General features: G+C 37.4%; 1 protein-coding gene across 4 annotated transcripts in view; it reads left to right on the top strand.

The window, feature by feature from the left end:
• The window catches only part of Ctnna2 (catenin alpha 2), a 1,084,017-nt gene that overhangs the window by 1,004,776 nt on the left and 53,519 nt on the right, over positions 1 to 25,722 (top strand). For all 4 annotated transcript variants that reach the window (XM_032906324.1, XM_032906321.1, XM_032906322.1 and 1 more), the window contains 2 exons: positions 6,434 to 6,585; positions 17,770 to 17,883. In XM_032906324.1, coding sequence (XP_032762215.1) covers positions 6,434 to 6,585; positions 17,770 to 17,883 — 266 coding nt within the window. The remainder of the gene's footprint in view (positions 1 to 6,433; positions 6,586 to 17,769; positions 17,884 to 25,722) is intronic.

The raw sequence follows: 25,722 nt of genomic DNA on the forward strand, positions 1-25,722 counted from the left end.
GTTTTTAGCCTCTCCCAGCATGTAATTGTGGATGATTGAATTTTTGCTTGACAATACCTAATAGAAGTGAAACTAGATGTTTCCACTCCTTGAACACTTTCACACAGTTCTGTGTTGGAGGGAATACTCATTGGCCCCAAGGAGTCTCCCCCAATTAATATTTTACAGCCTCATTTACTCTGATAATACCTAATCCTTTCGTTATTTCTATGAACATGGTTAGTATCTGTGGTCAGGAAGTATATTGTACTATGCAATACACTGTACAATATAGTGGAAAGAATTACATTTATATCCTTGCCCTAATATTTATTTCTTGTTGCATATTCACATCTACCAAGCTAGATCTGTTTCTTTGTCTACTTTCTTTATATTTTGTAATAAGTTTGTCCAAAGAAAGCACTCCCATTGTGTGGACTGACACAAATACTATCCTAGATGACCCTTCTCTATATAGAATCACCTGTTTGGTCTTAGCAAATTAATCAAGGATAGAAGTGGGAATCTTTTTCCTTGTCATGATGAACCTTCTTCCAGGGAAGCTTAATCCTGAAAGCCTTCTAAGCTCAATTTTCTGGAAGGGCCCCCACACTAAACTAGGACTACCACTATCAAGTTCTCTCATGGCCCTGAAAAATATTTGTTGAGATTATGAATCCATATAGAATTATGAACATCACAAATGAGTAGAAATTATGGGGAAAACTACTTGTTTTGTCTTAGAAATACTTATACACAAAAGAATTCTTCACTCCACCACTCATTTATGGTTCTCATTTTTGCTTTTTTACTGAGTAGTTTCTCCATGCTGCAAAAGTATGACAGAGGCTTAGGGTGAAAAAATCGGGGAGAAGTCAGGCAAGCTAATGAACATACAGAAACACCGGTTTCCATGTCCCAGCTACTATGATAGTGGGTGCATGTTTTCAGATGTCTAGGGATTAAGGAAGGTTTCAAAACAACAGTTAAACTAGAGTTTGAGGCAACATTTACCTAATCAGGGGGAAGGAAGGGGATGTATTTATGTTTGAGAGAATAAATTCTTATGGACAAAGAATCAGCATGACTCCCCCTTCCCCTGTTGTGCCCTATTTGACAATAAGCATAACTGAGTCTAATTGCAACATTTGGATATGCGTAGGGTGAGGTGACATGATCAAACCAGAGAAACAAGTAGACAGTATTCAAACATCAGATGCCTAGATGCACATGTATTATTGGAGATCCTTGTAAAGTCAAAGACTGGAGCAAAGATTTGCTAAATTCCTCAGAAACAATGAGCAGTCTGGCAGTGCTTTTCTCTTGTATCCAGTTAACCTTGTTCTTTTCCCTCATGACTGTCAGGAGCCCACACGGTAGTGCAGCTTGTCATTCCTGTAAACAGAATCACCCTGTGCTTCAAAACTTCACCTCTTGGAGCCTCTTGGGAAGGTTCATTTCCAAAGTCATCACCCATGGTTTAGATCTCAACCAGCACTGGAACAGAATGACCTTGATTTTTATATGCAATATTAACTTCCATTCCATTCCTTTTAGAAGGTCATTATTTTGTAGCCCAGTATGCACTGTACAGGCAAAAGTGTAGCTAGAATGTAACTTTACTTTTAACTTTGATCACCCTTTCAGGGCAAAAGCTATTAAGAACAGTTCAGCATGCTGATAAATAATTGCAAAGTGGTGTCTACATTTTTGGGTGCAATTCACAAAGAAAAAAGCTTCTAATTATATAAACCTACATCAGCAACTCTGTGGATATATGAAGCGAGAATCACAGAGGCAGTGTTAAGCCTCGTCCTAATTAGATAGAAGTGAGGCCAGTGTCACTTCTGACTTTTAATTTTTTTAATCTCAATATTACTTCTGGAGTGAGGACATATTTTATACACTATCAAGATGTTCAAAGAATCCGTAGTTAGACTGAGAGCCTCGGGTCCAGCTATCAGGGATCATTGTTCTATTAAGTCCTTGCTTTCCTAACTTAGGACTTTAGATAAAGTAGGAGGAAAGCAAGTTAGGAAAGAGGAACGGGTAGTGACAGAGCTATGTTAAAGAGAAATGGCAACTGGCCAAGTCCCGAGTGAATAAACATAGGAATGGAGCACAGATAAAGTAGTTCTGCTCTCTCCCAAACCATTTGAACCTTAGAAAATTGATTTTCATGAAAGTAACTATTTCTCTCTTCTCTGACAATACTAGGGCCAGCAACATGGCCATTCACTCCAGTGATCTACCATCCCAGCCTCAGAAGAGATCTTTGTTGCTCCATTCAAAGACTATCCCTCAATAGGGAGGCAAAGTTTAGAACAGAGGCAGAAGGAACACCCATTCAGAGCCTGTGCCACATGTGGTCCACACATATACAGCCACCCAATTAGATAAGATGGATGAAGCAAAGAAGTGCAGGCTGACAGGAACCGGATGTAGATCTCTCCTGAGAGGCACACCCAGAATACAGCAAATACATAGGCGAATGGCAGCAGCAAACCACTGAACTGAGAATAGGACCCCCCCACGTTGAAGGAATCAGAGAAAGAACTGGAAGAGCTTGAAGGGGGCTCGAGACCCCATATGTACAACAATGCCAAGCAACCAGAGCTTCCAGGGACTAAGCCACTACCCAAAGACTATTCATGGACTGACCCTGGGCTCCAACCTCATAGGTAGCAATGAATATCCTAGTAAGAGCACCTGTGGAAGGGGAAGCCCTGGGACCTGCCAAGACTGAACCCCCAGTGAATGATTGTTAGGGGAGGGCGGTAATGGGGGGAGGATTGGGAGGGGAACACCCATAAAGAAGGGGAGGGGGAGGGTTTAGGGGGATGTTTGCCTGGAAACTGGGAAAGGTAATAACAATTGAAATGTAAATAAGAAATACTCAAGTTAATAAAAAAAAGACTATCCCTCATTATGAATAGCACCTTTATAAAGTTATTTCATATATATATATATATATATATATATTTGTCCTTTTCTAGTTCATATTTAGGCAGCATGAACTGCCTTACACATTTAGTGAGACTTTTTGAATATAGCTTCTGATATACCTAGGATTTAGTTGTGTACTTAGGGATAAGAAAGTCTTTCTCCTCCCTTTCTCTATCCCTATCTGTCTGCTGTCTGCTTGTCTCTCTGTGTCCCTGCCTGTCTGCTTGTTCTCTCTCTCTCTCTCTCTCTCTCTCTCTCTCTCTTCTCTCTCTCTCTCTCTCTCTCTGTGTGTGTGTGTGTGTGTGTGTGTGTGTGTGTGTGTAAACAACAATTAATAAAGAAGAGGCCCTGGATTTGAAAAAAAGAGCAAGGATGGGTATATGGAAGAATTTGGAGGGAGAAAAGGGAAGGAGGAAATGATGCAATCACAAAATATACAATAAGTAATTTTTATAAAGTAACCTCTATAGATCTTTATTATTTTATTTTATTGTTTCTTTTGGGCCTGACTATAGTTAGATCAAGTTTTATCATCATTTTCTAGCTTCCATTACTTTTTAAGAATAACTTTGCACAGATGAAGAAAAGTTGCCATTTTCTGTTAGACTCAGAACAGGTATTCATGGTGATAGAGATGTGTCTGTGGAGGTTGGAGTCTAAGTAGTAAGCATTACCTTACTCAACCATCTAGCTGGCATTTATTAATATGGAGAACTGCATGCTGGTTCATTTACAATTCCTTAGCAAGTTCCTCACTTTAATAACATTGATCAGACTGCTTTGCATTATATAGTGGCCCATAAAATAGAATTTTATTTTTTCACACCCTTATTCTATCTACAAAGAGATACATGCTTTACAGACTAACTTTAAGTCCTTTAAAAATGTTTGAACAATAAAAAGATCTGGAAAAAGAACAGAACAGAGGCTAATATACTAGATACAATCTTTTCTCCTTAAAGGGAAACACTATATTTAAGATAGGATATAACTTTTCAGAGTATGCATGGCACACAGAAATGCATGCATGTTTAAATAGTGTACTGTATTCTTTTGTGCATGTTTTTATGATCTCCCAAGTGATTATCTTGTTTCATTTTTCTTTTCTCACACAAGCTTTAGGACTTTATTACATTAGTTGTCTCTTTATTTCTGCGTTTGCTCCATGTGTACTACGCAGATGCAGTGCTCACACACCTAGAGCAAGCATCTCATGGTACTTACTCTCGACATCAAAATCAGTGTTGTTGGAGCCATCAGGATTAGTCTGAGATGTGGCATATTAACAAGATCCCATGAGAGCAATTATTTTCCATTTCAGTTCTTGTATAAGCTCTGCTTCTCAACTCTTAGATCACTTCATGTAAAAAGACATAGCCACAGAGCCCCCAAAGAGATTTCTTATGACTCCAGGGTATGAATGATTAGCCAGCCAAGTCTGCATTTCTATAGAGGCTGATATTTGGCTATCGCCTAGATTATGACCCATTCACTTGTTTGGGAGTAAAATGAATCATTTTATCATACTTCATGGTAGTGGTGGTCAAGATGATGTATTTTCAGTCCTACATATAGTCGATAGGTTTTTTCTGTCCACATTTTCATAGTGCTGTCATGCTTCAAACTTTTTTCCCTGTTAAGTGTGAAATGATACCTAATTACTATCATTTCAATTAATGATGTCAAACATATGATTGTGTAATTTATGAGCACATGCAACAAGCATATATGTGGCGGTTAGAGACCAACTTGCAAGAGTTGCTTCTCCTCTCATCATGTAGGTCTTAGGGATCAAATCCTGGTCTTACCAAGCCAGAAAGCAGGTACCATTTTCTACTATGTATTCTTATCATCCTGACAGTGGGGCAAACTTTATACATCTAAGTGCTACTAGATGTATATGTACTAAGCTGCATATAAATTTGTAAAATCATTGACTGCCATAAACATGCCAATTTAACCATCAAATATAGTGGAATTAGTATAACTCAGAACTTTCTGCTGAAGAAAGTTATGATTTTATTTAAGTAAAATACCCATTTCTAAATGCCAAATACATAGAGAAATACTCTCATATTCTACAAGATCAATTCCAATATATATATTTTAGTTCCATAAAAAAAATCATCATTAACACACAGGGATAATTGGAAGATCTCAGGTCCATGTATGGGTTTTAGGAATAATGGTTTCTAGAATTTTATGTGAGTTGACATGGAATAATTACACAATTTATGGGGCATAATGTGATGCTCTCATACATATATGCATTTATTATTGATCTAATGAGTATAATTAGAATGCCAATCACTTCAGTTACAATTCATAGTTATGAATTCAGAATTCTTTCCATGTCAATGCAGTTTAATGGTTATGAAAATCTCAGGTGGTAGAGGGCACTAATCCTCATGATTCACCTGGGAAAGGAAAATGGTCCAATTCATAACTTTGGTTTTGATAGTTATTATAGCAATAATGCTTATACCTCCTTTGCCCTGATCTCTCCTCTCCATAAAAAAATCATTTGACTTTTTCTAGTAGAAGTGTACTTCTCTAGGAATTATGTACCTAGAGAGGAATTGAGCAGAAGTTCTCAAACAAGAGATTAAAATGAATGTCAAGGTATCCAATAGCCTGAAAATGAGCATAAAGATGAACCAGGCATGAAAACCCAGAAATGGATGCAGACCAATAATAGTGTTTCCATTTTACTGTCCTTGTAAATAAAGTACCTTGTTCTTTTGGCTTTCATCTGCTATAGGAAAGGGTTATTATAACAGCTGAGAACATTGAATTATAATTTTCAAGAGTAACAAAATCAGTACCATTTTCCAGATTCTTTCCCAGAATCTCTGTAAGTATTTCAGCTATCCCAGTGAGCTTGCTTTTTGCTGACCTCAGAGGCATGCGTACAAATAGAACAAATTACCTTGAGCTCATTGGTCTTCTCTACTACAGGTCTTTCTGCTGAGATATTCTGTTTCCCTTTTGTGCTCTTACATGTTCCCTCCTTCCTCAGCTTCTCTACTGGTTATTTCCTGCATTCCCATCTAAACATCTGCTATATACTGGCTATGATTAATTAAATGTCAATGTTTTCTAAGGACAGTGTAAGACAAATAGTTGTATGTATATTATAATGTTAACTCAACTATCATATAGACAAAAACATCAGGCTTAGAAGAATTATGAAAATCTGGGAGAACTTTTATGAGTGGGAACTAGCAAAAATGAAATTCAACTCAGGTTATCATAAATGTGGAATCTATACCCATCTGCTAAACTGCCCTACCTCATATGGCTGACATAAATTTCTTTTTTGAAAATTCTTACCTTGCAATAAGTAACAGTTTTCTTCCTTTTGTTGTGCTAAGTAACACAGGATTACTGAATTAAACCTATTCGAAATTGGACCAGAAGAACACCACTAGGTTTGCACAAGGACTGGAATGACAGACAACAAAAGGAAAGCTCTCTAATCTACATTTTATTTCCATTGTTCACCCAGTGATGCCACGCTTTGCTGAACAGGTTGAGGTTGCCATCGAAGCCCTGAGTGCCAATGTCCCTCAACCATTCGAGGAGAATGAGTTCATCGATGCCTCGCGCCTGGTGTATGATGGTGTTCGGGATATCAGAAAGGCTGTGCTGATGATCAGGGTATGTGAGACCTTTATAGCACAGATCTTGTACACAGTCCCCAAGAAGTTCTATGGTGTTCTCACTTGTAATTGCTCAATGTAATCTGAGAAGATGTTTGACTCAAAGCATATTCAGACTACGTGGGCTTATTACTTATAAATGGAGGAATGAGTCTTAGTGAGCCTGGCTCAGTAATGATTGCCCTGATAGAAGATGTTCTGACTCCTTCTGGTATACACATTTCTGTAAGTTTCATATGATTTGGTAGAGTCCCTGCTACTTTCCACTTCTGTCCCTTGGAGACAATGTCTTCACATGAGGATCACCAGACAATCAGAAGTGAAGTGAGTACAGAGTGAAGTGTTTTCACCTTAGTGTGTTAATGTAGCAGCAATACAATGAGTTTATCACACACATATCTACGTAATCTTGGGTGAAAGCTTTTCCCATCACCTGCCTCACTAGTTTTCCCACTTTTCTGTCAAGTATGTGTGTTTTTATAACTATTGCCCAAATAGTAAACCATACTGTAAACCTAGAAGTTCCACTTTGTAGTTGGTCTAAACATATGATGGTTCATCTGTAATTTGTTCTCTTCTTCTAAAGTATGTATGAGTTTGTCTCTATGGCCCCTAGCTTACTTCATACAATTTAGCTGTTCTATAATATTTTACCATAGGTTTTACTTTAGTTTTCTGATTTCTTACCTTACTAACCATTTTATACAATTTCATTAAAAATGAAGCTTTTCCTTGAAACAAACTGCATCCAAAGAAAAATAATTGGCAGCAAATATGTAACAGTTATATAATTAAAGCTGAGAGATGAGCTTCTGTAGTATCATCCCAAGGGAACAATGACTAATATAATCTTAATGAGAAGCATGTTTATTTAATTTTTTAAAATTTGAATACATGTACTGTACTAAAAGGTAAAAAAGTAATAAATGAAGAATTGGACTGATGGCTTGGTGGTTAAGAGCACTTACTGTGCTCCCAGAGGACATGGGTTCAGTTCACATCACCCAGAGTGATTGGTTAACTCCAGTTTCAAGTGATTTGATTCTCTCTTTTGGCCTCTGCACACAGTACACACAAGTGGTATACATTCAGTTGAGAAAGCACATGTCCATACTCATACATACAGATAGTATAAAATGTATCCACAGTGTTAGCATTCTGAAGCTCCACAAGCATCACTTAAAGCACCAGTAGCTTTACAGATCAATGGCTGAGGTCACCAGACACTCCTCAGTCACCATCTCCACCTGTTTCTGGAGCTGACTGATGAAATAAATTCAAAAAGACTAACATCAAGAAAATTCTATCATGTCATATTAGTTATACTTAAACACATAGACTTTAAGTTTGGACTTAGGGGTCTTGACTACATTGTCTTTTTAAATTACCCACTTTACAACTGTGAAATCCTGATCATCGTTCAAGTCTTGGATGGTTTTTTTGCCCATATTTCCTTTCAACAATAAGGACCCCCTTTTCTGAGCACATTCTCTGAGTTCTGCTTGGGGAGAATACTTATCTCACTGTCCCCTTTATGACTCTCATCTTGTTTAGACTGTAAAATTTTTGAAAAGATGGATGTCTTTTGTTGCCACCCCCCACCCCAGTTGGTTTATTTTTTGGCATGTATTAAGAGAGAGAAGGAGGGATGATGGAGGAAGGGAGTGAAGGTGGGGAGAAAGTAGGATAGGGGAGAGAGAGAGAGAGAGAGAGAGAGAGAGAGAGAGAGAGAGAGAGAGAGAGAGAGAGCTTGTACACACTCAGAAGATAGAAAAATGGCAGAGAGAAAAATATTAGGAAATTAGAGTAGGGAGAGAAAGGAGAGCGAGCTTTTAAAGTCATTTCCACATTTAGTGCTAACTTTTGAAATAAGGTAAGGACCATGAGAGTTATGTTTGCCAAGGATTCTGCACTAAACCCCACTATAATCCCCAGACATAGTCCCTCTTTTGCCATTTTTCTGCTTTGTTAGCCTTCACATTTCTTGTGACAACCATTTATCTGGGAGTCTGAGGAGGTTTATAGCTATCATTCAGGTTTTCACTCCTAAGCTATCAAAAATCCACAGTTTTATATAAAATGCCATATCGTCATCACAAACAATGTCATTCTCCTATCTCAACATTTTAAAAAACGTGCTGCAAATTTAGAAATAGAGATGTGTACAATGGATATAAACTGTTATTTTTTACACTCCTTGTCCATTCAGCACTCAAATGACTTTTTTTGTATTTAAGTAATTTCATGGTCTCATTTTTAGTGCAATTATTTAATCTATAGGACTCAGAAATTTCTATTGTGCAAGGGAAGTATAATTGGGAAAAGGACTTTTCCTGACAGCTGACATGACTGTGTAACCACTTCCCAAATTGCTGATTTTACTTTACAGAAAAATAGAAACCTCTTTTAAAATCACTTAAAATGTGATAACTATAGGAAGGACTATGATGAATCAAATTCTTGGTCACCCAGTCTCTAAGCAAACAACACCTATTTAATGGGAATGTTGGTATGTGTGAGCTCCAGGCTAGTTGTAGACAGACCTCAGATGTAGACAATGTTTGCGCATCCCAGGTTTCAGCCTCATTATTCAAGGTGACACATCTGCCATGAAACAGATCTTTCTCCTTATTTCATGAGCCCGCTGTCCATTTGCTTCTCTGTGATGCACATTACCCTCTGTGATGCGCAGATATGTAGAAGCCTTCTTGTTATCTTCAAAGGACACTTGAAAAATAAATATGCAAACCAGGAAGACCATGAGACACCAATCTCCTCACCCACAGAACTTATGTTTAAGTATTCACCCTGAGTAATCAGTTCAGTTGGACTGAGTCAGTACTTTTAGGAGAAATGCATGGTTAGGATTATGGATTATATATATATATATATACATATATATATATGTATATATATATATATATAGTATTGAAAGTCATTCAAATTTAACTTTAAGATTAATTTTAAAGTGATTAAAAAATTTAAAAGTAACTATAACACACACACACACACACACACACACACACACACATCCTAAAGGCACCATGCTTCAAAAATATCACTGAGGTATTAGAATCAAGTTCATAAACAGGAGCACAGACTCACATTGGAAAATAGTTTATCTGATGTCGGTGTTCTCTCTGTGAAGCATGTTACAAACCACATGATTTAGGAACATTCAGTTCACCACTACCTTTGCCAATGTTCGCCAAACTTTCAGCACTGCTTTTCCTTACCATTTTAAATGGAGAAATTGTTAGCCCAAACCACGTCATAGAACTACACTAAATAGTCCATAGAAAGATGATTTGATTTGTTTATAGGATGAGTGTTCAAAAACTAGAGAAAGCCCTATCATGTTTTAGCTTAGGTAGGGATATGTACATTAGTATCTGGGAATAATTTCAAATTATTGATTTTTAAGATAGCATTACAAATAAGCTCTGGTGAGGAGAAAGATTCATAAATGAGGAATTTGCAGATAATGAAGATGAAACACACACTTAAGGTATTTTTTATTTGCTGGACAATGGTAGCTCACACCTTTAATCCCAGCACTCAGAAGGCAGAGGCACATGGATTTCTGTGAGTTCAAGACCAACCTAGTCTAAATTTCTAGGTAGTCCAGAGTGAGTTTCAGGACATACTTTTTATTTACTCTTGGAAGTTAAGATGAGTAAAGGCATAAGGATTTAGTATGGAAATTAAGTATAATGGGTTCAGTAGTACCTTGGTGTGGAGACATTTACATCAAACATTTAATTGTCTTATACAACATCTTTCTACGAAATGATCTCCTTTCTTTGATTATTTATCTATGGTGATTTCAATGGCATGTCAAGGAAACAGTAGAACCTGAGACTGAGGCTTGATGAAGGTCTGTATTTCACTGTGGCTCTCATGTACTGTGTACCAAGGTTGGAGCATTATTAAACATTTAAAGTTTTTGAGGGAAATATGGAGGTATCTCTTAGGTTGTATATAAAATATTTGCTGGCGTAGTTCATAGTTTAACCATTAGCTTAGGACATGCATGTTGATGACATGATCTACTTGTAAAGCTGACTATACATGATATGATAAATGTCATCTTCAGAATCAATGAGGTCCATTTCATTCTATTATTTAAGTAAATATTAAAATGTTAGTTGGGTGATATAAATAGGTTAGTTTGTTATTGGGCTAAGTGGCTTAATCAACAGAACTGTTAGAGATTTTTTTATTTTATCATTTTTTCAGACCAGGCATTATGAAAACATTAAGGAGATCACAAGGTTGCTATGAAGCAGTGAAGAATAAAATTTGTAGTTTAGCTGTCATTTGGGGTCATCAGCTAATTATCTTCTCTACAAACAGAAGAAACAATGTCATGGCTAAAGAAAAAAATCTCTCATAAACTTAGTATTTAGCAAGTCTCCCCCAAATTTTTCTTCTTATCATTGTGCTCATCTTAGGTTTCTTCTAGTTGTTTAATAATGTGGAATTTACTAGAGAAGTCAACAATATTGAAAGTTCAGTACTTTGAGTCAAAATATTTCTCATAACTAGCAAACAGTAGGCAGACAGCTACTCTTGTATCTTGTTTTACTTTGTGTCAGATAATCATAGTCCTGTGTAGATCCTAACTTTTTTTTAACCTAACACCATTAGTGAGAAATAGCTTATGTTCTTCTTAAGGAGTTATAAAATATCCTATACTGTTAGATCTATCACATAATACAAAAGTAAACAGAATAAATTTTCTTTCCCATGTGTACTGAGAATAAACAGATGTATTTAATGCCAAATATAGTAGTATGGAAGAAACAGAAACATGAACATGTCTGCACATGTGTCTGAACATTGTGTATGGGAGATAGAGCTCATAGTGAGAACTGGTTTTATGGAGACAATGTCAGAATGAACCAGAACATATTTGCAACAGGGCCTGTTTTTTTCCAGAGACAAAGCTTTGTAATTGGTCCATTTGGGAAGCTGTGGAAACTGACGAACCACATAGAAGAAATGGAAGGCTTAGGAGAGTTCTGAACAAAGACTTGATACTTTTTTTTCAGATCTAAATTGGACCTCTTTGACAATGCTGGTGAGAATACAGTATACAAAGTAAGAGTCTCAATACTCAGTGGAAAGATCACTTAGGATGCTCTCACAGCAACCCCTTGGTCAATTAGTCCCAACTTGGGAGAGGTTTTGTTGTTGATTTGTTGCTGTTTGGTTGATATTGGTTTTAGATTTCTAATTTTAGTTATTTTTATTTTTTGTTCATAATCCACTTTAGTGTTATACATTGCTACTGGGAAGTTATTTCTTGTAACTCACACAAATTAGCCAGTCAACTTGAACATTCCATCTCTTCTTTCAATGGGACTCTCACATGCATTTGAAACTCTTTTTTAAAAAGTGCTCCTTAATATATTTTTCTTATATGTACAAGTAAAACAATTCTAAACCCATTCACATCCCATTTTGTTTCAGTAGCTATGCATTTGGCTTCTTTACTAGTGCTAAGAACCAGAGCTCTGCAACTGTTATGTGGTATGTCTTTAATGTTCCTTTCAGACATAGAAAATAGATTGGGGATGATGAAAAGTATTTTATAAAAAGGACATATGTTCACAGCCCAATAGAAAGATTGTGGTAGATCCAGGACACTGGGATGTGACACTCGGTACCCATGGTGATATTCTGATTCTACTGAAAAGACTTCCTTCAAAATAACAAGTTGTGTAATTGAAGTTTGGGTCTCAAGTCTCTAGTTTCCATCCAGTGGAACACACATGCTCTTAAAACTTCATCTAATAATACACAACTTATTCCTGTGGGACCACTTCTAAATCATCTATAGCTTACCATGTATTCTTTAGTTTGTACCCAACAGAAAAAAAAAAACAGAAGCCTGTGCATTCACAGAACTATTTATAGGTGCAACCTGTATGGATTTGGTCTTGTTCAAGAGACACAAAAATATTTCACGTTAATCCATTTGCCTGTGATATTTGTGATCGTGAAGATAGTGGGTTCCTCTATTTCTTTCTACCAATTGCTAATGGGGATACTTAAGATATTTTGTTTGAAGGTTACCCTAGTTTCATTTATGTGGCTATGATAAAATATTGGGATAAGAGATGAGTTATGATTAAATGGCTCACACTTCCATGTTACAGTCCATTAATGAAGGAAGTCAAGGCAGAAACTTAAGCAGCTAGTTATGTCTGAAATCATTAATAAAAAGAAATAAGTGCAAGTTAGCTTACTTGCTTAATCTGTGGTGGCTTTCTCTTGTCTTATAATGTTCAGGACTTTCTACTTACTGAATAGTGCTACCTAAAATGGGATGACTCTTCACATATCAATTAAAAAAAGACAATATCGAACTTAATCTGGATTATTTCATTTCTCATTAAGAATCTCTTCCTGGTGAGTGCAAAGTCTCTGACATACTTCATACATCCATAAAATAGTAGTTGAGTGTATTTCATTATGTTATACAAATTAAATTCAGCAGTTGACTGGTCGTCCCACAGTGTGGGGTAAATGACGATAGATAGCTGCTATTATTGTTATTATTGTTATTAGGTGTTATGTTTTATTAAGCATACTGATTATCATTATCATTTATGTATTTGTTCATTTTTTATATTTTGCAAAGTAATTTCATATACATCTGTGTTTAGGAGTTCTACAAGGCAAGAACGAAAAATGGCAATTATAGCATTCATTTTATGACCAAGGAGATATCAAAGCAACAAAATGGAGTCATTTTCCAAAGACTTGTAGCTAGCGACTGGAATACAAAATCAGAACCCCTGGGCCTACATCAAGATATTTTATTTTAGTGTGTGTGTGTGCGCGTGTGCGCGCGTGTGACCATATGTGTGTGTGTGTAGGCATGTTTATGGGTACACATGCCTATTGTCCACAGTTCAATCTCAGCTGTCTGCCTTTATTGCTCCTTACTTTATTTATTTATTTTTAGACAAAGTCTTTCATTGAACCCAAAGCTTGCAATTTTGGCTAGACTGGCTCACTTGCCATGCCTAGGAATCCTCTTGCCTCCACCTCCCAGGTGTTTGGGTTACAGATTTATTATATAACTAAACCCAGGATTTAACAAGTAGCATTTTTATTTAATTTTTTTGAAAACTTCTTACACTTATAAAGAGCTATTGATCAGATGTACTACTCCAATTCCTACCCTCTAGGTTCTTTCAAACTTACCTCCCTCCAAACTTTATGCCATCTATCATCATCATCATCAATTATAATTTCTGATTATGATTAGAGCTGATTATCTACATGGGGGTCTATCTGTTGGGGCGTGGGCTACCTATTATTGGTGACATTCCCAAAGAAAAATGAGTGGTTGTCCTTCCCTTAGCTGCTATCAACTGCCAGTACCTCCTGCACTATCAGTATGCCTTGGGAGCTCCTCTTCCTTAAATGCCTGATTTTCTGTAGATCTTGTATAGGCAGCTACAGTAGCTGTGAGTTCCTGTGGGCAACAGTAGATGTCTTTCCACAGCACTTTCCCCCATCCCCCAGTTCCTCCATCCTTCTCATCCACTCTTCTTCAAAGTTTCCTAAGGCATTGGAGGGGAAAGGTTGATATAGATGTCTCACCCAAAGCTTAGCACTCAGATTCATATATTCTCAGGAGTTTGACCAGTTGTCTCTGGATCACCCCCATTCACTGCAAAAGTAACCTCCATTTGAGATTGAGAGCAGCACAAGTCTATGAATATAAGCATAAATACTGAAAAAAAAAACTGCTTGAGGACTTAACCTTTTAATGAAACAACAGTAGGTTCCAACTAGGGTTTCTAATATCCCACAGTCATGGTCTTTGGACCACATTTTCAGTACTGGGTATGAATTCCCTTATGTGAAGTGAACCTCAGAGGTCATGGATATGAGGATGCCACCATTCCAAACTCACTCTTGCTTGATTAGCAAACATTTTTGCCAATCCAGTGTTCTCCTTAATCCTTCCAATTATTGCTTTAATCTCTCTCTCTCTCTCTCTCTCTCTCTCTCTCTCTCTCTCTCTCTCTCTTCCCTTCCCTCCCTCCTGCCTTATTCTCCCCTTACCCCCTCTTATTTTTTGTTCCCCATTTCCATAAATCTCAGTGTCACTGGCCTTCCTTGCCAGGTGAGACTTGCTATTCATTCACCAGCTGTATAAATGCCCAGATCTCTGTAGGATTTGGACACAGTCGTTCAGGCCCTGGTGTCTGTGGCATCATTCTACTGAGAGAGGTTCCATTTTTTTCTCACCACTTTAAGAAGTAGTGATGAACATCCTTTTAATCTTGTCATCTCGTCTGTCCTCAGAACTTTCCAACTTGGAGCAACGGTTTCATAGTACATTGCAGAAGTAAGAAATGATCACAGAAAATTGCCTCTGTCCACAGTACACATATAGCCAGTTATTTAAACTGGGTTCTGCCTTTCTCACCCAAACTCCCATTCTAATCAAGAGAATGCTGAGAAACCCCCTCCCATTCTTTTAACATTGCTGAGAAATGAAACAGCATCCATAGCTAAGTGAATGCTAATGAGGTTGATGTACCAGAGAGAAGGAAGCCAAGGTTTTCTACTCTCAAACACAGAAAACCAGTAGACTTAATGCAATACTGGCAAGATTAACCCTTTTTTTAATGCATTCCTGACCAACCTCACAGCTACATCAGTAACTTCACCTGGTAAATGAGACTAGGGATGCCAAGGAAATCAGCACACAAAAAATGGGCAGATGGCCAACAAGGTCATCAATCTTGCTATACTGTATCTCTATTGAAAGCCAGACTCCTAGGAATTTCTATTGAAGGACAGAGGAGTTCCTGCTATAAACCAAGAGATAATTTGCAGAAGACAGATGAGCAGAGTCCTCCCACCAATACCCTCTCATCAACCACATCTCCTTCTGAAGGGATCATACAGTTTGCAGTATATGATAGTCTTGAGTGCATGTTTCAGACTACCTAGTTAGAAAGCTTCCAGAAAATTTAGTACTTCTCATTCTTCAGTCTCCTATCTGCAAAATGGTTTAAAAAGAAAAACAAAACAAACAAAAATCAACCACTATCCACCCGAAAGAGTGTGTGGAAACTTTTTTTGAGTTTGTGTGGCACTCAGAGAAACTATATGGTTAACTCTTGATATATGTTATTGACCTATAAGTAAGGGAAGGGTTTTTATTGACTGGCTTATAGATTTATTATCATTTATCTCCAACACAGACTTTAATGATTTGCAATGATTTACCTCTATTCCTTTTCTGCCATTTATTATTCAGGGTTTTACCCAATTTATAATGTGAACAAAAAAAGAGCCCAAACCAAAGACATTTGTGATTGGTGGGTCAAACGAACGTCATTATTTACATCCAAATTTTGGTTCTGTTACTAAATTAGACATTGAATGTGTCACTGAATGTACTTCTATTTTATTTTCCTTAGTTATAAATAAAGAATAATTGTCACTTTACTATGTGTAATCTGAATCAACACTGTGAAAGAATTATTTAGTCGTCAATGTTGTACCATAATTGATAGCTTTCATATTAAAAATTATTGTTAAAACTGGGTTTAGTTGGAGGTTAGTGGGGTCCCATGTCTGCTCTGCCATAAGGCTCAGGTCGCTTGGGGAGTCAGGACGCGGGAAGATGACCACGCTTACCACAGGCTGCTTCGGGTTCTCAGGCTCTTGGGTATCCAGGAGCCACTGGGATGCCGCAGAAGAGCTGAGAATCGATCTAACCTGGGGCTGAGAGGTAAAAGGCAAAGCTCCGGCTGGCCGCTCGGGGAAGAATCCTTGGCTTGACTGCCATAGGCTGGAGCTTGGTGGCTGCCACCACCAGGAGTGTAGGGAGGCTTTCTTCGGGAGATTGTACTGCAGCTCTGTAGGTGAAGGCCTTCTCTGTGGCTCCCTACTGCAGATCCAGATGAAAAGAGACAGTCTGTGGTTTTAAGGCATTTATTGTCATGGCGGAAAGTGGATGAGTAAAACTGTACCCCACTTCTCAGGGTGAGTCTGAGATTACATACCTTTTTCAGGGAGAAGTGTATGGGAAGAAAAGGTTATTGCCTCAACCTCCAGGCCTTTAGGTACCTCATTATAGTGGAGATCTGTCTTGAGCCTGTGGTCACATCCTGTCCTCTACCTGTAGATGGGCTGATGGCCACAAATCTATGGAGGACTGTGGTATAGTGATTGGCCTGTGTCCTAGGAGTCAGGCGAAACACCTACCATCTCTCAGGGTCACCAGGTTTCAAGCCTCCTCAATCAAGAACCAGGGTGCTTTTCATTGTCTCACATTTAGTGGCACATATTTTTAATCATTGCACTTGGAAGGCAAAGGCAGGTCTCCAAGTCTAGCCTGGTTTACATAGTGATTTCCAAGGCAACTAGATCTATATAGTGAGATCTGTAGTAATTCTTTTTATTGTGGAAAAAAATTTATATTAAATGTTAAGTAATTATCTCAAGTAAATTAATGATAACTAGCTAGATAATTTAGCAAAGCTTAAATAATATTGATTTTTACTTCACATACACACACACACACACACACACACACACACACATGCATGCACGCATGCACACACGTGCGCACAATGAAAAATATCACCAATTTATAAGAGGGAAACCAATACTCATAGATGTCATTTGGCATGCTGAGGGCCACACAGTGATATATTCTTAAGAAGAGTTGAATGTTTATGAAATGTAAACTTTTAATATCCCATGCTTTACTGATAAAATCTAGTATTTTATGGGGTCTATTCCCTGGCATAGAGATCACTAATTGCTTATTTAGAAAAGGAAAACTAGAATAGAAAATAATATTAGATACATGCTATAAATTTTTTTGAACTAATTTCTATCTTAACATAGACATGAATTTTTCCCAAGTATATTCTTGCTTGGATTAGCAGTCATCTCATGTTAAAAGCCGAATTTAACATTTGCTATACTTGTCAGAGGAAATAAATAAAATGTATCTAGAGTAGGTAAATTGAGGCAGTATGAGTCCCATAATTTTGAAAATGATACCGATAAAGGTAGCCATACTACATGTATAATGCTATAAACTCTTTTTTGGAAGGGGAAGCATTTAGACTTTACAATGAAATGTGTGAGTAAAGGTCAACTAATTTTCTCTTTTTATGTTGTTATTTAGACTCCAGAAGAGCTAGAAGATGATTCTGACTTTGAGCAAGAGGATTATGATGTGCGGAGTCGGACAAGTGTTCAGACCGAGGATGACCAGCTCATTGCTGGGCAGAGTGCACGGGTACGTGGGCATTCACAACTTTGGATAACTGCCCAGGAAAAAATTCACACAAATGGATGGAGGAAATTTCTGAATTAATGGGTGCTGGGAGTTGAGATATCCTTGGCTCAAAGGTCTGGCCTACTGCTTTGGTGACCGCTTCAGTGCACACTATTCCTGGTAGTAGCAAGCACCACAACTCCCAATTCATTTTAACACTCCCCATTCTCTATCCATTGGACAGAGAAGCTACATCTAAGTACTTCATACCCTAATACGTGTAGCAGATTATATTTGGCTTGAGGGTAGACATTTGATAGGCAGAGGTCATCTAATGTGTAAGTTTTGCATCTTACCCACCACGATGCTGAGTAAAATTGCCAAGTTCAGATATCGCACAAGAGGTAACAGCAAATGGAGAATTAGAATTCTACATTATTGTTGGCTTGATAATAGATCGCTCTATAATCTTGAGTATATTTCACAGTGAATACCGTGTTGACTCAAGTGTATTAGATAGAGAAAAATCTTTGTTTCTCCCTAATGTCTACCTGTTGCCAGAGCCAAATTTTTGCTAAGGGATAGAAAGAAATTATACAAAAAACTCATGAGTTTTAAGTTTAAGGCATGAATCATGGAACAAAATGCAACAGCTCTGTCAAGCAAATGAACACCCAGTGACCTGGTTGATAGCACAAGTGATATAAGGAGTATCCCAGGAGAAGCCAATAAAGTATTTCCTGCAGCATAGCTGTGAACACTTTACAGATCTAGTGGGCAATATGATCCCTTTTTAAAGGTTATTTTCATAGAGTAAATCCATTCTAATTTCAGTATAACTGTAAATTTTACATTCTAATTATCTTTTCATTTTTGCTTAAGAAAACACAATAATCATAGACAATTATCAAAATAGGAATGTGGCTAGTGAACATGGAAATGTAAAAGATCCTGAGCCAAAAGACAAATGGAAATTTAAATCACACTAGGATTCTACCTCATGTGAGTCAAAGCTGCTATTAGAAAGAAAATAAATAATAACAAATTCTGGCAAGAATATGGGGGAGAAAGTCATTTACACTGCTTGAGGAATGTAAATCAGTTAGCCACTATGGAAATGACAAGGGTCTCAGAAACCTAAAATTAGAATCATTATATGATCTACTGTACCACCTGAAGATTTTCCCCTAAAGACTCTTAGGTCAGCAGCCACAGAGACACTATTTTTGTTGGATATATTTTATTTACATTTCAAATGTTATCCCACTTTCATATGCATTCTTACTGAGGCACTATGCACAATAGCCACATTACAGAATCAGCCCAAGTGGCTCTCAACAGATGAATGGATAAAATAAAATGTAAGCATGTATGTAATGGGATCTTATGCAACCATAAAGAAGAAAATTAAGTTATGAGTTAGAAAATAAATACAAATGGAGATTATAGTATTAAGGAAAATATGGCAGATACAGAGAGACAAATACTGCATATTTTCCTATTTTGGATATTAGAATTGTTTTTAACAATTCTAAGTCAACAATTTTATATACATAATTCAAAAATTACATATTTATATCATAGGTTGAAAAAGAGTTGTTTGAGAAAAATGTAGGTTTTGTTTATACCAGGAATCCCATTCTGTCATAGAAATTGTGAAAGAAAAGTAGAAAACAAGGAGTTGAAAGTAGAGATGACACAAAGGAAGTATGTTGTTCATAATGACTTCACCTAAAACTAAGTTTCTCTCATGTATTTCAGAACTTTACATACTTGTTCTAAAGTCAAATGACTGAGAATATATAGCTGTAGATTGATAGACACTACAGAGGTAAAAATTTGGACACCAGAGGCACCCCAGTATATGTGTAAACATAATGGTAAATTGGAGTACAGTTTTCGTGCTAGAGTTCTGAAGGAATAGATGAGGACCAAAAGTTTAAAAGGAGAAAGTAGTGCTGGTCAATGATGAGACTCTGTGCCAATAAACCAAGGCCTGAGGGTATTGCTCGCTGGTAAAACGCTGATTAGCACTCACACGGTTCTAACTGATCAGAGGAACAGAGAGCATAGTGGCTCTGATTTTATACAACTTTGGTTTTGATCTATAAAGTGAATGTTAGTACTACTCTGAGATCTGTGTGTTGCTTGAATTCTCTACCTTTCAAATATATTGCCTTTCAAATGTGAACCCTAGACCTTCCTGACAGTATTCTTTTGATGGTTACTTGATCTTTACAGAATAATAGAACAACTCTTGCCTTATAGTAGTAAATGCTCAATAAAGTCTAGCTTGGATCATTATCCTGGTTTGGCAGAGAAGGTCCCCTCTGACCATAGATAGTGACATCAAAGTGTATGAAAGGGCACAGAATGTCAATCGAAAAATCTCTACAGATTTTTCAATCTTGCTTAAAACATTCAAAATCAGGAAGGTCATTAAGCAAGAATCTTTTGAGTCTGTTGGCATACCACCAAACTAATTAATCAAGCCAACTCATCTTTAAAATTAAATAAAACCAGCATTTTTATGTCAATGACAAAGGACAAGTTTGAGTAATTCATCCAAACATTAATCAATTACAAGTTAATTTTATTGACTGATTCCTGCCCTGGTTCTACTGAGTTGGCCCTCAAAGAATAAGACACATTACATAAGCCTTATCTTGCTTTGAGATCGCCATCTTGAGAAGGTGGTGTGAAATGTTCATATTTAATGAGAACAGACTGCATATATTTCTCTTCCACACATTATTTTTATGTTAGACATCAAGTCAGTGATGATGGATTGAAACAAAATTTGGATGGTTCCTCTTGATAATCATTTCTTTACTCTGGTGCCTATTTTCAGAATGAAATATGATCAGAGACCAAGAGCGTAAGAACCAGGTTGTCTTGTTTGGCACTTGTTAATTTGTCTTGGAGGTCTGTCCCATGTTCTGGATTAACTTACAGCCAACAAATTTGCTTCTTATGTCAACCTCCAGCAGAGACATAGAATTATGACTACTAAGTTGGGAATAAGAGGGTATTATCAAATGGGTAAGGTTAAACTTTGGACTACTAATGTTTAACAAGCTAGTCAGAATCCTGAAGGAAGCCAAATTTGTGTTTGACAGGTGTTAGGTATTCAAAGCAGTCTTTCCTGATAATGGCATTTTTTTTTGTTCAGAAACACATCCTTTTCTGAAAATGCAAGTTAACATAAAAAGATGTTAAGCTGGAAAAATAACTTTAGCATCTTCTAACATAGCTGTCCAATGCAATCTTATTTCTCATATATGGCCCTTTGTGCTACTTTTGAATATTATTTACATAGCTGTTGGTAGGTGTGATTATATGTGTATATGTGTACTGGCACCTATAGTCATTGCACAGTCAGAAGAAGGCAGTACATATTCTGGTTTTATTCTCCACTTTATTCCTTTGGCATCATGTCTATTAATGAACCTGGAGATTGCTGTGTTTCTCCTATTTCTTTCACCCACTACCTCTGACAGGTTGATGGCAACAAGGTTTTGTGATCCTTCTTTTTCTGATCCCTTACATGCCAGATACTGAGATTTGGGGTATTATGTGGGTCCTGCCCTGGTTTTTATATTGATGCTGGAGACACTCCTGGTATCCGTTATAGTCCCAGTTTCACATCTGTTGCTGTTATACAATATCTGACAAAAGCAATGGAGAGGGTGAAAGATTTCATTTAGGTCGCTATTCTATGTTACAGTCCAGTCTTTGTGGGATAATTGAGTCAGGAAACCGAAGCATTTTATCATACCCATAGTTGAAATCAGAGAAAATAAATGTATGCATGTTTAGTGACCACCCAGCTTTCTCTACATTTCTATAGTCCAGATCCCCAAATCCGAGATTTGGTGCTGCACACTTTGAGGCTGGGCCTTCCCATCTCCACAAACACAAGGAGACATGCACACAGCCAACTTTCTATAAAAAGAATACAGCCCTACATTAAGAAACCTCTTCCCAAGTGATGTAGGTATGTCAGGTTGATAATCATGATAATACAGTTAGATTTCTATGTTCTAGTGACCTAAGAAGAGCTACATTACAACATTTTTCCGGATTTTGTTCTACACTTCTATCTATTGCTCCACTGTGATGAAAGTGGTGGTAGTTCTGCTTGCTTCCCAACCAAATGCTTTAATATTGAAAAGCTGGATCACTCAAGGAAGCATGAGAGAGGATTTGCATGTTTCAATGGAAGGGATATCTCAATTGGCCAATTCACACTCTCAGACAGGGAAGGGGTGTCAAAGAACCCAACTGTTTACCTCTATTATCCTGCTTTAAAGTGAAGAGAAATATCACATTGAGCTTTCATCCCTTTGATAAATATCTTGCACTCAAAGCCTATGTAATAAATTTTGTTCTTTTCCTAAGAAAACAATTCTTGCCAGTTCAGGGACCTTTGCATTCCAAACGTGGACACTGGGACTTGGACACGGAGATTTAGGTTCGGGGAGAGTTTCGGTCTATTTGAATGGCTGCTATTTTGTTTCAGTGATTTGCACTTTGATCTCAATAGGGAAGATTTATGAGTCACAAAATATAAGTGATCAGCTGTCCAGAGCAACGGCAAGGAACCTGGGACAAAGGTTTGAATCCTTGTGTATCCTAGTCTCTAATGGTCTCAATTTGGACCCCAAATCAGCCAGATACACAGCCTTAGGAATGCTGATTGCTTAGTATAAATCAAGGCTGCAGAAACTAGCAGGTGCCTCTGGTGATCACATCACAGGAACAAGAAAGCTGATTCATCTTCTTTCCCCTGGGCCATGGAAATAATTTTTCTCATGTTGCCTTAGTTTGAGGGAATGAAGAATTATATGTTATGTATTTCACATTGAATTTGATTTTAATGTAGCCAGGCTTCTTTTTTTTTTCTACCAAGAATGGCTTTAATGTGTTAACATTTCAAACTGCTGAGTTACATTGATAAGACCTAATTAAAACTCATGTGTTGAATTTTAATTTGATTAACTTGCAAATTTTGCAGTTGTGATCTACTGTTTATAGATAACCTTTTTTTAAATTCCAGCTTCAGAAAAGGTCAATAATGAATTTTTAAAAGCCAAGAGCATTTTAAGAATATTCAAGAAAAGCCTTGAGCTCATCGACAGCTACACAGCAGAGGCAAACGTAATGACACTTGTACCTCAGTCACACCCCATTAAGTGCATTATGCGGGTCAAGCAACCCTCCAGTCAAAATAACATCTCCCTTACAAATCTGCTCTGAAGGGGCTAGCCTTTTTTCTGAAATGTGTCTTCAGAAACTGCCTATCATTGCCGGTGAATTGTCTTGAGTGACATTGATGCTTTGAGCAGAAAGATCCTTAAGCAATCTGTCAGAGGACATTGAACTTCTGCTCTGAGAAATGACTCTTCTTTGGGGAAGCACTTCTAGGAATAAAGGGTGGGACAGTAATGTAAATTAGATACCAAGTTGCTGGAGGCCTACAGAGGTGGCTAATCAGTTAAGGACGCTTGCTGTACTTCTAGAGGATTCAAGTTCAGTTCCCAGCACCCATGCTGGATGCCTACAATCGTTGGTAGCTCTAGATTCAGGTTGATCTAAACTCTTTTTCTCCTTTCTGTAGGAACTTATACATACTTGTTCAAAACTGCAATCATACACATTCATGCAAATAATTAAAAGTAAAATAATAAAATTAGGGAATGTCAGGGATGGCTGTACATGCTGTTAGTCCTAGCACTGGAGAAAGAGAAGCAGGTTGATCTCTTGAGTTTAAAGCCAGGCTGGTCAACATAGTGAGTTCTAAGCCAGACTGTCCTATATAGCAAGATTCTGTATCTAAAAGAAGAAAAAACAAACAAATAAAAATTAGAAAGAAAACCAAGATCATTAATAATTAAGTACTAAGTTTAACAAAGGAGATGAAAATATTATGACAGGAAAGTGTCCACACTCCAATGTACACATTCACTGTATTAAGTTCTATGGTATTAGTGATTTAATTAATTTCTTTGGGCGTGCATACTGTCGTGGCTAAATGTGGATACTTAGAATAGTTACTTTGATTAAATTGTTTGGTATCCATAATTCTCAGACAAATGCATCTTTGCAAGGAAGTATATGTCTTCTATTTATCCATAGCCACACAGGCTCTGGGACTAGCCTGTTTGTTGTTTCTACTATGATAAGGGTGAGTAGGAAATGATCTATAGGAGTGATGTCCAAATAATGTGCACAATAACAGTGTTGGCTTCAAGTTTTATTTCTGTTACTGTGGCAAAATACTGACTAAAAGCAACTTAGGGGAGGGAAAAGTTTTATTTGCCTTACAACTTCTGACCCCAGCCCGTCGTTAGGGAAGACAAGGCAGATGTTTGAAGGTGGTCCTGCTTGCTGTTGTTGCTATATCTCAGCAAGAAACTTACTCCATAGCCAAAGACGGAAGATTCTGGCCTCTGGTTGGCTCACAAAGAGGTTTATGCTCAGTTTGCCTTCCTATACACTTCCTATACACTTATCTAGAGATCATGAAGACAATCCACCCAAAGATGATTACAGTCCAATTAAATTCAGAAAATTGTTCAACTGAAGCTCTACCAAGTCAGGACACTAGGCTGTGTAAAGTGTGAGCAAGGAAAACTTTCTTTAACTTATTTTTTTGTGTGGCTTAACTGTGCATGTAGAATAACTTTAATTGTTCATTGTGTACATACTAGATTCCCTAATCACACAGCTTTGTTCTGCCGTTAGAGACCTCATGAATCCCAGAACTAGAGTAAAAGCTAACGTGCTATCCAAAGGCTCCGTCTGCGAATCATTTCACAGGTAGTCATGGGAGAATGTCGTGAGCGAGGCTAAGCACTTCGCTTGGAGCGTGCTACAAAAATGGGGTTAACCAACAAGTCTGACTATTACTTACAGTAGCTGTATTCTATAAATCACTTATTAATATTTACACAAGCAATTGTCTAACCTTTGCTTGCAGGAGAAATATAGAGATAGGTTATGGAGAGATGTAAATTACAGTGTTTTCTTCATCTGATCAACTCATGTACAGGTTTTAAGGGTGTTTCTGTGCAAATATCGTATATTGTTGATTCACTGACATTGAACGTAGGGTGCACAACACCAACACATAACTTAAACTAGCTTATCTAGCTCCTGTGGTTTTTCCAGAAGACACATTAAAACCTGCTTGTATTTGCAGACATTTAGCACCATGCTTGGAACTAGTTTGCATGGTGGAGTCACCACTACAATCAGCACAAAGATATGAAAAGTGTAATGTTAAATAGACTGAAAATGGGTGCTGTTTACAGTAGGGGAACCGAACGAAGGCAGAGAATGGCTTGGTTCAGCATCATCTGGGAATGCACATAGTGGTGACTCAGAGATTTCTGATTCTTGCATCATTTGCAAATGACTGGAGAAGTGCTTCCCGTATTGATTTGGGGTTTACAAATATATTTGAGAGAATCAGCAAATTTACAAATGAAGAATTTGAACAGCAAGAAGATTCCTTCACTCTTTAAGATTCCTTCACTCTTTCCTACGGTTTCTTATCCAGCAACTTCTGCCAATCAACTTTTGCTTCTGAATCTTATTCAGCTTGAGCAGGCCCAATCTCTGAAAATCTGAGAGCTGAAATGTTCTGACCCTGGAAACACACTGTGTATTGAGGTTAATCTCAACAATTTTCTGAGGATCTTGGTGTTTTGGACTAGCAGTGTTCTCTTAACTCTAAATGTTTCCTGTATAAGCAGTTTGCATAAGAGATAGTAGTCTGGATGTCCTCCCATTTCAATGGCTACCTGTATGCAAAGTCTTTGCAAGCATCCATCCAGGAAGATGGGAAAAATGGCT

This window comes from Rattus rattus, chromosome 6, assembly GCF_011064425.1.
Source record: "Rattus rattus isolate New Zealand chromosome 6, Rrattus_CSIRO_v1, whole genome shotgun sequence".
Taxonomy (NCBI): domain Eukaryota; kingdom Metazoa; phylum Chordata; class Mammalia; order Rodentia; family Muridae; genus Rattus; species Rattus rattus.